Source organism: Styela clava, chromosome 1 (assembly GCF_964204865.1).
Source record: "Styela clava chromosome 1, kaStyClav1.hap1.2, whole genome shotgun sequence".
NCBI classification, from domain to species: Eukaryota; Metazoa; Chordata; class Ascidiacea; order Stolidobranchia; family Styelidae; genus Styela; species Styela clava.
Genome location: NC_135250.1, coordinates 11,916,185 through 11,932,629, shown reverse-complemented (window position 1 = coordinate 11,932,629; position 16,445 = coordinate 11,916,185). Strand labels below are relative to the sequence as shown.

The following is a 16,445-nucleotide window of genomic DNA, read 5'->3' as shown; positions in this document are numbered from 1 at the left end:
TTAGTTGCACTTCTCCACCCTCTAATCGCAGTGTTCATCCGGGGTGTTACTCGATTACTCGAAAGTAAACCCCTCAGCAAAACTTTACAACTTCCCTCCAATATGAATTTTGTCACGTCATTGGATATACGAAGTGCATCTGCTTCGGAGCGGTCATTATCTCGGCCAGCTTCTGGCATATCCCGAAACGAGTGATCAGCAGTCGTCATTTTGGGTTTCGCATCATGATTTTGCTTTTCAACTGCATTTGGACGTTTCCTCGGATTTCATCCATTTTGATATTAACATATTCTTCACTATTCTGCTGGCTGGTTCTCACAGAAGGTTGATCAATGAAGACTTTTTTCTCTTTAGCCACTCGGGCAGATGCTTTGCTGTTGTTTCTAGATTCTGGCAGCTTGCTCATACTTTCAGTATTGACCAGCTGTATCGTCGCCTCATCTGGGTCCCATTCAGGTGTTTTTTCAGGGCATACCTTGGCCATTTTCGCCGAACATTCATCTTTGTTGTTACTAATATATATCATTCCGAATTTGCGTTTTACCAAATCTGGGCTCTTTCCAGATTTTATCCAAGGGCCCTCGTTGGCAAGCTTCATTTGTCAGATTTGTCTTGGCCGGGAATTTTGTCGTCTTTCCTACTCTGTACCTTCATTGAATTTGCATAATACCGACTCTGCATACGGGTTACTTTATCAGGTTCATTGTCGTTCATGATTATCGGTTCATCGTTAATTGCAGTTAGTACTACGGAAAATTTTGATGGCATTCTGGACGCGACTAATATTTTTGTTACTTCATCAACGGGCGTTACACTGCATTGGGGCCCGATCATGGCCCTAATCCTGGTTATATTAGTGCGCGTTCCCCACTGTGAAGGAGTTGATACAATGAATTGCGATGTCTGCATCCTTCTCTTATTGAAATTAATGATAATACCAAGAATTTTTAGAGTCGTGAGAACTGGTAATCTGGACCGGTTATGTCGGTTTTTTGATGACGTTGTGGATTAGTAGTTCTGTCCCTAACTAATGCTTGTTAAATTAGTCCGTTAGATTAGGAAACGATTGAAGCTACTTGCAGTTTGCGTCTCCCGAAAGGATGTGGTGTTGTCTCGTTCGGTTCCCTTGCAGACGTAAGACAGCGACACTCAGGTGTTCACTGGTTAGTTGTTGTTTATCGCTTCGACGAAATAGGTCTATATATTTCTGCCTATCTTATTGACTTTAATGGTTCAAAATTAATACTCCAAAACCAGATACTCAATATTAGGTCGGTCAATATAATATAATAAAACATAATATAACATAAAATAACAATAAAACATAATATAACCAATATAATATAAACCTTTAACATATTAAACCATTGTCTACACGCAACTTTAACACTTATCACTCAATATTTTGACAAATGTATTAAATAGTTGATGTGAATGGAAATATCAGTACACACGCGAAAGATATTCGGTATACGATATAAAATACTGTAACAAAATCACATTGGTCATCGATGCTAGTATTACAATAAAAACATCAGACCTAATGCAGGGTGCTTTGTCCGGAGATATCGGGGCAAAATTGTCTTGCGACGATTATTTCAATAATAGGGCTGGAAATGGTTAACCGATCAATCGGTTAACCGATTTTACATGGTTAACGGTTACGATTTATTTTAACCGTTAACTGACATCTCAGGTACAAATCATCTTTATAATGTACAATTAAGGTACATAAAAAATGATTAGTTCATCGCAAATTCATCACCTGGGGTGTTTAATTCAAAAGAACATCACTAACTGTATTGGTGAGGTCCCAACAATTGTAAAAATAATTGAAGTACAAATATTACTGATTATAAAAATTTGAAAACGATAAATTCAGAATAATTTTTTTGCCAAAATATACTGTTCCCGATTTCATTGCAAAATCGTATATTCGATGTCATCCAAAAAGTGCGCAGTTGATGCTGTTTTTCTTTATGATATCTCAAAGTAGAAATTGCTCATCGAACACTGAGAATTTGTCTGTTTAATACCGGAATCGGGTCTTATTGAAGTATGTTCGAACCACGCTACATATCCCTTGCAGTAGCGCGATTATGGAACTATCTCGATTCGTAAATAATTTTAAGGCGATACCGGGATAAGATCAATCGAAATGAATTTGTAACGATTGTGACGTACCAATCTAAAATTATAAATTATTGCGTGAAACGTCAATCCGCAGGTAACCGGTTGAATCTACCCGGTTAACGATTAAATTGTTTTACCTGAAATTACCAGCCCTATTCAAAAACCTTCAGCGGTAAACACCTTAATATACGGTCACATTCATAAATCAATATTCCATTCAGTATGCGGAATAACTTAATCATGCAATACAATAAAACACAATACAGTACACCATAGGTTCTCAAAGTGCTCCATACGGAGCCCCAAGGCTCCGCGAGAGAAACCCAGGGGCTCCGCGAGCTATTCGATTACTTTTCAAAATACTGACCTGGCTAATTTAAAACTGTTCCTAGAAGCAATAACAGCTTTGATAAAATTTAACAACAATATAGCCTCGAAATATGGCAAAGTGGCGGACTTAAAAAATGACATTATTTATAAGCAGGAGCGCAGCCAGGATTCTTAAGAGGGAGGAGGTTCAAATTTGGAATCGGAAATTTATGCGCAACATTCTTGGCGATTCAAAAACAACGGATAACGAGATTTCTGTTGCGTAAAATATTCAATTCATGACCGATGTGAGCGTGTCTTGTCGTAATAATTTAATTGTGCTCATCGTTACTCACGTTCGATTCCAGATTACTATTAGGATTACTAAAATGAAAGAATACTATTCTAAAATAACATAAACTGCCAACTATAAATAAATTGGAGTCGTATTTTTGCGATCTTGGGATTTGTTAAACTTGATTTGTTCTCCGTCGGTAGTTTTAGAGTGGAAAAATTTTATTCTGGCGTGAGTCTGCTGAAACAAAACGTATAGTGTTATCTTCCATTTTGAGTTTTAGTTCTAATATTTTAGAATGACGCTTTTTAATCAAGAAATTTGAATTGCGGATTTACCTCTTTATTAACTATTATTTTTAGCATTTCGTCGCCGATGATTATAATATGGTAACATGTTTTTCACATTGAACTTGTTATTCCCCACGAGAACGAAAAAGCAATTATCGTCGTCATTGTGGAACAATACATGTATATGCCGAAGGAAATTTTTGATTTAGTGAGAATAAACACCGGCGTAAAGATGTTTGAGGTTTAAAAACACGCCATGCTGACGAAAACAATCGGCGATTGTAACAAAATGCAATCGCGCACGTTATTAGCGACCTTTTAAGTCTTCCAAAAATGTCAAGAGGGGAAAAGATTCGTCGCCTAATTTATTAATATGTTTGTCATGTGTCAAATTTACAGCTTTAGTATTATACAATTTATCTTTGAAATTTAGATTTATTTATGACTTTTATTAACCCTATTAAAATGGTTTAGTATTTAAATTGAGTAAAGTACGTTTAACTTACTCAGGAATATTAATCGGAAAGTAACAATTTTAACATTTATTTTGGGGCTCCGTGAATAATAGTCAACCTTTTCAAGGGCTCCGCAACGCCAAAAGTTTGAGAACCCATGCAGTACACAATTACAACTTACAATCTCCATCCCGAATATGTAAAAAAGTTTTATAAAATTGACCTTATAGGCCAGGGATGGCGAACCACTGACCCGCGGGTCACAAAGTGACCTACCGCGTTTTATTTGTGACCCGCCAAGCGGAGGCACGAATGAAATAAAAAAATGCTAACATATCAGTGATAAAAAATGATAAAACCGGCTTTAAATTAATCTAACAATTACTAAACTATTATAATGTACCGTCAGTTGTACAGTCAGGGAGGGCTGCGATCGCTCATGTTCGAAATGTTGATTTTCGGGCCGGTATGGTGATTTTCAAAACCCCTAATCTTGTACGCATGTATGCACCGCTGTGTACCGTTATTCAGCAATTGGGCCTGACATCGTTTATGACATAACAATGCAATTGATCCGTTCATTTTTCGCAACGCCTGTCTTTTTTGGAAGTGCATCTGCAGACTGTTTTAGGGGTTATACGAGAACTAGATGCTACTTTGCATTTTATTAGTTTCTCCCTACTATGCCGTTGTGAAAACAAAAACTTTCAGACTTGAAATAAAAATCTACCGAGTGCCATAAAAAGTCCCTGATAGAAGTGCTGCATAAGTAAAGCCCAAAACTTCACCAACACCAGCTTATAAGATTTGTTTCAGAAGTTTCTTATAGATACAAACGTGAATTAAATATCTGTGACCCACTCTCTTCTGTTCCGCGATAAAATTATAGTTTTTGACCCATTCATTGAAAAAGGTTCGCCATCCCTGTAATATAGGCCGTGAGACGAGGCCCTGAAAATCGCCTAGAAAGTGAGTTTTGTAGCGTACATCTGGGAACTATATAAATTTTTTAGTTTTGCATAAAAATGAATATACTTAACGCAGTACAGTTTGTTTCAACTAACGAAAGTTGCACATTTTCTGTAAAACATGCTTAAAAATTCTGATGCAAAAATTGGATTTAAGGGGATTCTCCGAAAATCAATAACCATAGGTTTACAACAACACAGCATAAGAACTATGCAATTCAAGAGTCCTGCTGCGCACTTAAACACAAATGTATTTCTGAAACGTTTCGTCTGACCAAAATTAGATTTCTTTAGACAAGCAGTTCAGAACATAGAACAGCATAAGAAGTTGCATTTATTCTATAGAAGCCATCGAACGCATTTTTTTTTATGCAATGAAGTCACAAATTAACATTGTAAGCACAAAAACTCAAATAAATTGGCTATTTTTCACTGAGAAACAAAATGTCAAGAAGTAAGTTAAATGAATACAATGGGGTACATATGCCCCCGGGCGCCAAGGTACAGGGGCGCCAAAATGGGGCTTGCAAAAATTTCACAACAAGGGTAAAAAAACGGTCACAAGCAAGATTGCACCGGCGTCAGACGTCTAGTCTTACTTAGTACATGGCCAACCGCACACTTGGCCAGACCACTTACCGTGTTTCCCCGAAAATAAGACCTAGCCTGAATTTTAAAAATTCTCTTAATATACGCCCTCCCCTGAAAATAAGACCTAGTCAATAGCGCGAATTTTTTTAGCTATTCGATAGCGTGAAATCTCTCTCCTATACGTTTTAAATGAATAATAATATATGTTTTGCAGATATTTTGAATAAAAACGTGTTATCTATAAGTAAATAGATATCGGTTTTCTGATTATGTATATTTGAAATCTTGTAATTCTTTAATTTGTGATTTTGTTTTCGATAAATGAAAATATAAGACATCCCCCGAAAATAAGCCCTAGTGTTATTTTTCGGAAGAAATTTGAAGTAAGACCCGGTCTTATTTTCGGGGAAACACGGTACATATTAGAATGCAAACCAAGTACACATTCAACTCAAACAGCTCCTTGAAATGCGACACCGGTGACCGGCCATCACTGACATTGTAGGATCGGCTAATAATTATTATAATAGTCGGTTCCAGATGATTCCAGAGTAATCAAAGTACTTGGACGTAACAGACACATGCGTGACATCACAATGAAGACTTTCGTAACTGACACGTATGTGACATCACAATGAACAGTGTGGCAAACTACACGTAAAATAAAGAACGGACAGCTAGAAGTTAGAAAATATGAGTCGGAGGGTTGCCAGTGCGCGAGAATGATATTTTACTGCGCGAATGGTCTGGTGGCAGTGCGCAATGGCGCAGTTGTTCACATTAGAGGGAACCTGGGCGTTATATTTATAACAATAACTTGCAACGGCGTCGCAACAACTCAATTTGATGCATCGGTTTCACCTCAACATTAGGCTACCACGTACCGGTACGATACTCAGTGGCCTAATTCAGAGCTTACCCGTAGTTTCATTACCACGGACCTGCAGAATTTAAATTTTGTTTCAGCAATTCAGTTTAGTGCACTCAGTCATATAGATCTAATAAGATATATTTTATATTTGAATTTTTTGAAGCTATGTCAGGAAGAAAAAGAAGTGGAGCTCAAAACCGCAAAAGAAAAAGGGAAGCCGAAATAGCATTCAAAAAATCGAGTGTATTACTTGCTGCAAACATCAGTTCTTTAGAATCAGAAGATGGCGGCTATCAACCATCTGTTTTAGAGCATGATGTCGGCGCTAATGTTGAAAACATTGCGGTCTCGGAGGAAAACATTATTCAAACAGATATTTCTGTATGTGCAGAAAGAAACTCCGATAACACTGAAGACCGTGAGACCCAACATAGTGACGAATCTGTTGAAAGTAACGAGGAAGATAACATTTCTGGCAGAGAAGCTGCAAATAATAAAACTCATTACGATGTCCAATCGGATGCGGTTCCTGATGTACTAAAGTTTCACGATGTTGGTTACCTAGATTTTGACGAAGTGACAAAATTACCAAAAGTACCACAATCTCTTCGCGATGAACTGATTACTCTCGGGCCCATACTTTTTCAGCACACAGACAATCTACCATCATTACATGGAGAACGTTCGATTACGTCGGCATGGTTTAAACGTCGATTAGCGAATGGAGAAGAAGTAAATCGTTTATGGTTGTTGTATTCACCAATCAATAAAGCCGCTTACTGTTTCTGTTGTCTACTATTTACATCATCGCCTTCAAACTCGCGAGCTTCGTTTGAGTTAAAAAACGGTTTAAACAAGTGGAGAAAGCCAGAAAAACTAAAATGTCACGAAAACAATCTCAGCCATCGCAGGGCTTTTACTACATGGAAGGAAGCCGAAAGACGGTTAATTGACGGTACAGGAATTGCCGCAATTGCTCAAGCGCAGATTCATTCGGAAAAACAACGTTGGCGAGATATATTGCAAAGAATACTCACCTGTATTAAATTTTCGGTTTCACAAAATTTGGCACTACGTGGTCACGAGGAAAACTTGAATCCCAGAACTGATGAAAATGTTGGAAACTTTCTCGCGCTGATCAAACTCATTGCTCAATTTGATCCGGTACTGGCAAAACACGTCCAACATGCTGAACAGAATCCGGGATCAGTTTCCTATTTGTCACCCGAAATTCAGAATGAATTTATCCACATACTTGCATCAACTGTAAAGAGCCAATTGCTGCAGGATATAAGGAAAAGCAAATACTACGGCATCTTACTTGACTCAACTCCTGATTTAGGACATCGGGAACAGCTGTCTCAGATTATAAGATTTGTGGATGTTAATTTTCAAACTAAACAAGTAACTATCAAAGAATCTTTTTTGGGGTATATCGAGATACATTCAAAAGATGCAGCAAGCCTAGAAAAAGTCATCGTCGAGAGACTAAAGTCTGACGCCATATCTTTAGCCGACTGTCGAGCACAATGTTATGACAATGCTGCTGTTATGGCAGGGCATATTTCTGGCCTTCAACAACGAATATGTGAAAGAAATAACAAAGCGCTGTTTGTCAACTGTGACAACCACAGCTTAAATTTAGCAGGAGTACACTCATCTAAGCATTTTTTGGGACACTTGAAAATATATATTTGTTTTTCTCTCATTCAACGGTTCGTTGGGAAGAGTTAAAACGAGTTCTTCCTATTACAGTAAAACGAGAGTCTGCAACACGCTGGAGTGCACGATTAGAAGCTGTTAGAGCTATTTTTGAAGGGCTGAATGAACTGGTACAACTCCTAGAAAAATTATCAGAAGACTCAACTATGACACCTGAAACTAGAAGTGGTGCAGAGCAGTTACAAGCCTGCATATTGAAGTTTAACTTCATAGTTTTATTACAATTCTGGAATACCGTGCTTGGAAAAATTGATCGTGTACAGAAGCGCTTACAGGATCCTACGATGAACTTCAAGGAAGCTGCAACTGATATTGAATCTTTGGAACAAGAATTTGTTAAGCTGCGTGATGATTTGAGCCAAGCTGCTGTAGAAAATGCCAAAACAAAATGCACAGTCTGGGGGGTTCAGGTGAATAGACGAATTAGGCAACGTAAGAGAATGCCTGGAGAACTGGAGAAAGATGCAGGACTTTCACCAGAAGAAGAAATTGTGCGCGTTATGAAGAATGTATTTGATCGGCTTCAACAGGAGATGTCAACACGTTTTTCACGACTAAAAGACTTAAACACAAAATTTGGATTTCTGCTCGATGTTAAGACTCTTCTATCCGACACAGACGAGGATGCAATTCGGCGAGATTGCACAGATTTTGCAAATTTCTACGACATCAATAGCCATCAATGGCCACGAACTTTTCACCAAAATTGGAGATTGCAAAATGCTGCTCAGTAACAGAACTGAAAGTCGACCAGAAACTCCTTTGGCTCTTCTTGGTTTCATTGTGTCTTTTGGAGACGACGTTTTCCCCAATCTGCGAATTTCTTTACAAATTTTGTTAACAATACCAGTTTCAATTGCAAGCTGTGAACGGTCTTTCAGCAAATTGAAACTTATTTTGTCGTATTCGCGTGCATCAATGGGACAGGATCGTCTCAGTGATCTTGCTCTTCTAAGTGTCGAAAGAAAAAACATTGGAAAAAACAGATTTTGATGACGTGATTAACCAGTTTGCGACAGTGAAATCAAGAAAAATAAATTTATTGTAGAGTGTAGACCAGTGATTCTCAAACTGGGTTTTGTCAACGACCTTTCCTGCGGCTCTGGTTGAGGCTTTAAAAATTAATTACTCGCTCGCTTTCGTGGATTTTTCACATATTTTCACACAGTTTTTGTCGCATTTCCGAATATTAAGTATAGATCAAATAACTCAATGATTATTTTAATTTTGTTTCAGTAATCGAAAATAGTCACGAAAAATCTGGCGATCATCTCAACCCGTTACTTACTGCACCTTGTATCCTCCACGATTACAACCCGCTCTGACTGGGCTATGATCTTACTTATCACCGCTTGTAATTTAATCTTACCTGTATCAAAGTGACGGAAACTGAGATAGAGATATTTATTAAAATGAACTTGAGTTTCTCGTGCTATTCTATGGTGTTCGTGTTATTTTAGTATTAGATAGATAAACCTCGAAAATCTACGATAGTGTGAATCCTGAATGTTGATTTAAAATAGAGATTAAATAAATTGACAATAAAGGCATTTCTAGGCCTTTGTGCCCAATAAAAGGTCAGGCGCTAATTAAAACTAATTCCTACAAGTTTTAACGTTTTTTTTAAACAAAACAACACCCCAATACGTACTTAGTAATGCTCAATTTTGTTTACGGAATTTGCAAATTCAGCACTTCACTTAATGATTTTCATTATGTCATATTACTGCCCAAATGCTTCAAAATTTTACAATTGTAATCATTTGCGATGATAATAGGCGCAACAATTATTAAACATATTTTATTATTCGATTCGTTATTCGAATATTTTGCCGTAATATGTTGTTACGATGATTTGGTATTTTATATACGTGCTCAAGTTTTGTTGCTATTTTTACTTGCGTTTTTTTGTGTGCGGCTCTTCACAACTTTGAAATTTGGCTCTGGGACTGAAGAATGATGATCTAATTACTCTTAATGATTTTCATTATGTTGTGACGAATGTGCATTGTGTAACTATGGAATATAATGTATTTAACCCTTTCATTTTAATAGTGTGTTCCATCTCACAAAACAGGGCAATTTTATTGTTGCAACAATGATTACTTGTACTACCTTTCTGGTATCAACCAATTTGATGACGTATCGTTCCGGCTTGCCGAGAGAGCTGCATTATATCTTGTTTTGATTCACTCCTGATTTACTTTGTTTAATGTAACTTCTAATTTTACTGCGTTAAGTGTTACTGTGTTAAGAGTTAAGTGTGCTTTAATTTTATCTGATTTATTACTGATTACTTGTGCTGCCTTTCTCGTATCGACCAATTTGATGACGTATCGTTCCGGCTTGCCGAGCGAGCTGCATTATATCTTGTTTTGATTCACTCCTGATTTACTGTGTTTAATGTAACTTCTAATTTTACTGCGTTAAGTGTTACTGTGTTAAGAGTTAAGTGTGCTTTAATTTTATCTGTATTCGGAATTTTGAATGGTGCATCATTCAATAATATACAACAACGATTGGCATCAACACTGTGTGCTTATTATCGTCTGAAGGAGTCCAGATTGGAGTCACATTCCATAACGCGTGTCAAAACAATAACGCGGGAATCGAACTTAAATATATAGGGTTTATAGTCTTTATCCCTAAGACTCATCTCAGTCATCAGTCTCCCTATAATGCCACGCCTTAATTATTACTGCCCAAATGCTTCAAAATTTAACAATTGTAATCATTTGCAATGATAATTGGCGCAACAATTATTAAACTAGTCAGTGTGCATTGCTACAACGATATTCACGATTGAGCATTTCGCACCTTAACCCAAAGACAACGACATTTCAAATTTTTCGCTTTTTTTCTGGTAGCGAGCGCCGTGGGGAAATCTCGCACAATTCACGATTGAGACGTACGAGTTCTGTGTACAAGCGGCGCAGATCACGTGATACCGGATATTCGAATAGTTAAATGCCATTCAATATTTTATTATTCGATTCGTTATTCGAATATTTTGCCGTAATATGTTGTTACGATGATTTGGTATTTTATATCATGCTCAAGTTTTTTTTCTATTTATACTTTCGTTTTTTGTGTGCGGCTATTCACAACTTTGAAGTTTAGCTCTGCGACTAAAGAAGTTTGAGAACTACTGGTGTAGACTATGTAAATCATCTTTGACAGTAACTTAGTGGGACGTTATGGACATATGCTATATTTTGTATAGCTTTGCTTCTTCTTGAAATGAAATGTTTCATTAAAATTTGTATTGTTTTTACATATACAATAAAATGTAATAGAAAATATGATTAAACGTGGAGGTCGGGGCGCCAATTTTATAGTTTGCCCCGGGCGCAATATATCCTGGCTACGCCCCTGTCCGGGATATCCCCGATTTGAGCTGTATAATCCAGGGATTTTTCAGGATTAAGTAATAGATTAAAACAACTCGCATGACAATAAAATTACGTATTTATTTCATCTAATATCGACGCAGAAATATTAGAGCATCTAGGGCAGTGTTTCCCGACCAGTGTCCACGGTCTCAAATAAGTTCAGTTACTAACGCACCTTGAGTCGGTAAAGATTTTCGCAGATGAGAAAATAGTCCGCGATCAAAAAAGGGGGGAAATGCTGATCTAAGGTGCATCATTCATACCGTAAATATATACTACTACATTCATACGACTTCTTATTTTGTTTGCGAAAATCAAAGAGCAGAAAACGTTATTTCTGCCTCGACTGACGTGGGTTTAATTGTTTTTAGGGCAGCGTACAACTTCCAGACGTAAGTTCAGACTTCAGATCGTTCCGATTGTAATTTTAGACTTTTTAGATTTTCTTTTTTCATAATAAATATTACCTAAAATGATATAATCTATCATTTGTGAGAATATCTATATGTGGATAACATAGCCTTAAAATCCCGGGATTTTTATCCCCGGGATTATCCTCCCCATACAGTGAACAAACAAACTCCTCAGGTTTATTTATTAATGCCTCGTTAACCTCAAAAGATCTTCATAGTTGAGAAAAAAAACTCAATGAATTTCGAGTCCTCCAACATCAGCTTGATGGGCAATTTTAAATGCAGAAAAATGCCAAAGTATTTCAATAGGAATAGCCCATCTAAGCTGCTTGCAGCTGTTATGATTCTCATATACCTTAACGATTTTCTTCAAGACTTCTTCTTCGATCCATTTTATTCTTACTGAAACACTGATCAAACATCAAGTATAATGTAGCCTATATAGTAGTATAGGTCTGCTGAATAGTCAAGAATCGTCATTGAATTAATAATTATAAACTTTCCATACAAGCATGAAAATATCGTCGTCATATCTTTGTAGGTCTAGCCTTCCTTCTGTGCTAGGAGTTACCGTACCGTACCTATTTAACCACGTTTTATGAGCTAGTGCTCAACTAAAATTGCCATTGGTAAGGATATACAAGTGTTTAATATCTTACTTAAACTTTTTAACACCTTCTTAGAATAACATAACTAATAATAACTGAAAATACGACGGAAAGACCACTGAACTCAACGCAAAAGCGAGCAGTCCATCTGAGATTCATCCGACCACGGGAAACCACCTACAGCTGATCAAATTTTAATTGTTAAGTCACGCATAAGTCTGCGTTCATTGGCCACTGTTACCGGAAAAGCAGAGAATATAAGACAGATATTAACACATATTTCTTGTAGTAAAAACGTCTTTTTTGTAAAACGTGCAACTTTTGGAAATGGGAACAAAGTAATATTTGTTACTAAATTTCTAAGGACCATTTTCAAAACCATTTTCAGATAGTTCCCTTATGTACGCTACGAAACTGAAAGATAAACGGCCTCGTCTCGCGGCCCATTATTAAATATTTTCTTGCATAAGTAAGTTATGCGTTCGATACAATAAAATATTTTATACAAGTTACACATTAAACTCATAAATCAAAAATAATATAAGTATCAAGTCATACGAGTATGTATACATAATCCAAATACATGCAAAAAACACAAGTACATACACACTAAGTTGGGATCAATAAGAAATTCCAAAGTCTTAGAACACGCTTGACTATAATAACATATTCATAAAATATTTACATTATATATATGTAAACTAATTGTCATTCGACAGTTTGGAATTAGGGAGTCATGGGAATATGTTTCTTTCTCACGGCAGATGGTAGGTTTGGAAAACAAGGTATTCAAAAAATCTCCATTTGATAAGCAGGTGCGGGATTTTTTATGTACAAAAATTTATTAAAAATCTTTGGGAATTGTGTATAACGTAGGCAGCGATTCCTTTCCCAAGAAAATACCAACTGTCTTTTTAATAAACCCATATAGCAGTATTTAAATTCAACATGTACCAGTGCGTGGTTGAATTATATAAAATATTAAAGTTAAACTCCCGTGACGCAATGGAATTTTACTAGAAAACCTTTTGTAAAATTAAGTACATACTGGGCCTGGGAAAACAATATTGCTGATCAAAATCGAATAAATTTCATGTCAGACATTTTCGGAAATCGTTTGCGGTCCAATCACAACTCAACATGTTTTTTTTTTCGTGAGAACATTTTGATATTCAGCGTTACGTGAATAACATTTTCTGTTACTCCATTATATTGCAATTTCAAAATTAAATAACATTTAACCTTTACGCTTGGCAATAAAACTTGACATAAAATGCCAAAAAACATTTGGACTTTGTCCTCGGATTTTGTCTTTGTCATATTATTCTGTTCGTTATTCGAGCTAATAAATTTAGCTTCATGAAAAATTCAATTTAAGCATATACGGTACTTATACACTGATATGTTATTTGTATAATAAAAAATACGTTGTTACAGTTCTTTTAACAATAATAAACGTCTATGATGTACCCTGCCTTATCGTTCCTATACGAATAGGCCTACACAAAATAATTTCAAAACATAATTAAATAAACATAATAAAAATAAACAAAACAATCCGAACTCATCAAAATCATTTGAAATACATTCAGTCCGTGTGGTAAGTAAAGTATCCAACTGGCAGCAATTATTCTAACCGGTAATATTAATATGTAAAATATACAAGTAATATAAAACAAAAAACAATAAAATTGTAACACATCATCACCGATGCGTCCGTATGTATGTAGGAGGAATCATTGCCTCCCAATCTTTTTTAAACAAAATATGAGATGTGGTACCGAAATGTTCGTGAAATGCCAATTTGCTGCGTTGTGTAGATCTTCCTTTGCTGTTTCGTTCAAACCCGCCCCCATCGTTGATATTACCTGAGCATATTCTTTCAAATGCAATCAATCAATCAATCATCATTTATTCGTCAACACAATCAATATAAATATATCACGGAAATATGGCAAGATATACAATAAGTAAAAAAAAAAGAACTTCATATGTGTGACAGGAGTCGCGAGGGACCACGAAAGGTCTTCGAGCAGCGACACCTACGATGCTGATTCAGCTTAATAAATAAATTTAGTTAACGCCTATGCTTCTAATCATTATTATTTACACAAAACATAAAAAACATGACATCAAACAATTGAATAATATGTGTATATAACAAATTTGAAAAACATGAAAACCACCAAATAGCTATTACAAACTTCTTTATATATATATATGAAGGAGAAAAAATCCAAATTCAAAGAGAAACCAATCATAATAAAAGTAGATGAAACTCTAATAAATGTACAATTAGGTTTTTAGACCGTGTACATAACATTGAGGTGTATATAACACCTCAATGGTACATAACGGCATAATCCCCTTTTAATTCTTATTAGATAAGCCTATTCGTTTTCCTGTCGAATTCTTTAAAGCGTCAATTACTAGTGGATTTATGGCTAATTCTGAAAGTGACATGGCCTTAACTGTTTGTACCTCATGTAAAAAGGTCCAGCTTTATTAAGAGTAAAGCCGTCGTTTGCAGCCGATCATTTTGCCGTTGTTTTAATTCCTTTTCTTTCATCATTTGCAGAAACAAGTGACGCTGTCTGCTAAAAGGCGATTCTGTTTCAGAAACTCAATGCATTTCCAAATATCGGTGATAATTTCGTTACCAGCAAGAAACCGCGCATTCAACTGCAATCTCTTTTGAATAAAATTTTAAGACGTTCCTGATAAACCATTGTCCACATGCGACGCTTTTATCCGCGTGAGCCGGTTTCACTCGGTAACTTTATCTGTTAGTTGTCTGCGACTTTTCTCAGTAATTGGTGTGGCAGTATGAGATGTACATTACACAAAAATTTAATTTGAATATTCCAATTTACCTGAATACTCCAATTCCCTGGATTATATGGAATATTATATCTGATGGAATTATCTTGATATTACTGGTATATATGTTTGTTCACTTACGGTACACAATATATCTTTATTTATATTGCATTTATTTATTATTTACATATTGAATAATCCACATTGTGGATCCATTTAAAAAAAAAAAAAAAAAAAAAAAAAAAAAAAAAATATTCCAATTTACTGGTCAAATATTTGGCAATATAAACTCCCTAATAAGTATAAAATAAAAGTTGGAAAATTTTACATAATGGCCTGGCCTAATACCTACAGGTGACAAATTAAAAAAAACGTTCTGATGCTGAAAATGGACAGGCAGTGGTGTAATATAAGGGAAATCAATTGTGACATATTTATTACTAATAATATTCCTAGTGAAGCGAATCATTAATCATTCAATGTGAAAAATATACCATATGGGAATTCAAGAATTGTGTCAAATATGATGATATATTCCAAATGCAATGTAACTTGCTGACTTCAGGACTTGGGGGCTATTTTTAAATGTAAACTCTTGTGTGTAATTATATTAAGGACTAATTTTGAAAGGCAAAGAGTTCTACTTGATGAAATTGTTGATGATTTACTATACCTGTATACTACAAAAATTGATAATGAGTTGAAAATAAAGAAATTTAGATTTTTTTTATTTCAGGCGGTTTGTTTAAGTTATTGTTTGTACCGTATATGGTAGACAGAGAAAAAGAAAATCCTAGTAGCATGATAGGTTTTCGAATTTTCTGTCTAATTTTTTGAAATCTTCTCTTTTCAGGTTTTTCCATGCTAATAAATAATAAAAAAATTATCTACATTTTAATATTATCAGACTCTGCTTATGATGTAATGTGGACAATGTTCAATACAAACAAATGGATATATGACAAATACTGGATTATCAACATTGGATTTCATACTGTCATACAGTCATATGTATAATTAATTGTGTATACTATACAACTGTCTTATTTTTATTTTGTAAGTAATTGCCATCTGTGCGAGTTTTATGTGCAAGAGTTATGCCAGTATGCGGGCAGTTACGTCTGTCAGTCTGTAGGTATGCTTTTTGAGACCCCAACCTTGTATTGTACTTCTGTACTTGTAATTCTGGTAATGTTTTACTTTGTTTAGTCATGTTAGTATGTCACAGTTCTCTGATTCCAAGAATAATCTCCATATTTGAAAACCTCAATTATAATGGTGAATACAAACCCCCCTTTAGTATACAGTCTGATAGATAGTAGATAGTTTATTTTTGAAAACTCCACAATACACACTGATTAAAAATGGAGATTTCTGGAGGGAAAGCAAAACCTTTAAATTTTTAAAAACAAGATGAGTATAATGTACCCGCTCACCAACATGCATTCCCCAATTGCCACAAATTGGTACTGCAATATAAAGCTATAAATAATTGCGCAATCTAATATATGTCACCTTTGGATTCCTCCTAAAAAAGTGATCCGATTCACCAAAGGGATAAAAAAATTATTGTTTCAT

At 35.5% G+C, this 16,445-nt stretch overlaps 1 protein-coding gene across 1 annotated transcript; it reads left to right on the top strand.

The window, feature by feature from the left end:
* Positions 1-6,077: 6,077 nt before the first annotated feature.
* Positions 6,078-8,368, top strand: LOC144425754 (zinc finger MYM-type protein 1-like). Its single transcript, XM_078115339.1, has 2 exons — positions 6,078-7,500; positions 7,668-8,368. The coding sequence occupies exons 1-2, from the start codon at positions 6,078-6,080 to the stop codon at positions 8,366-8,368; spliced, it is 2,124 nt and encodes a 707-aa protein (XP_077971465.1).
* The last annotated feature ends 8,077 nt before the right edge of the window (positions 8,369-16,445 follow it).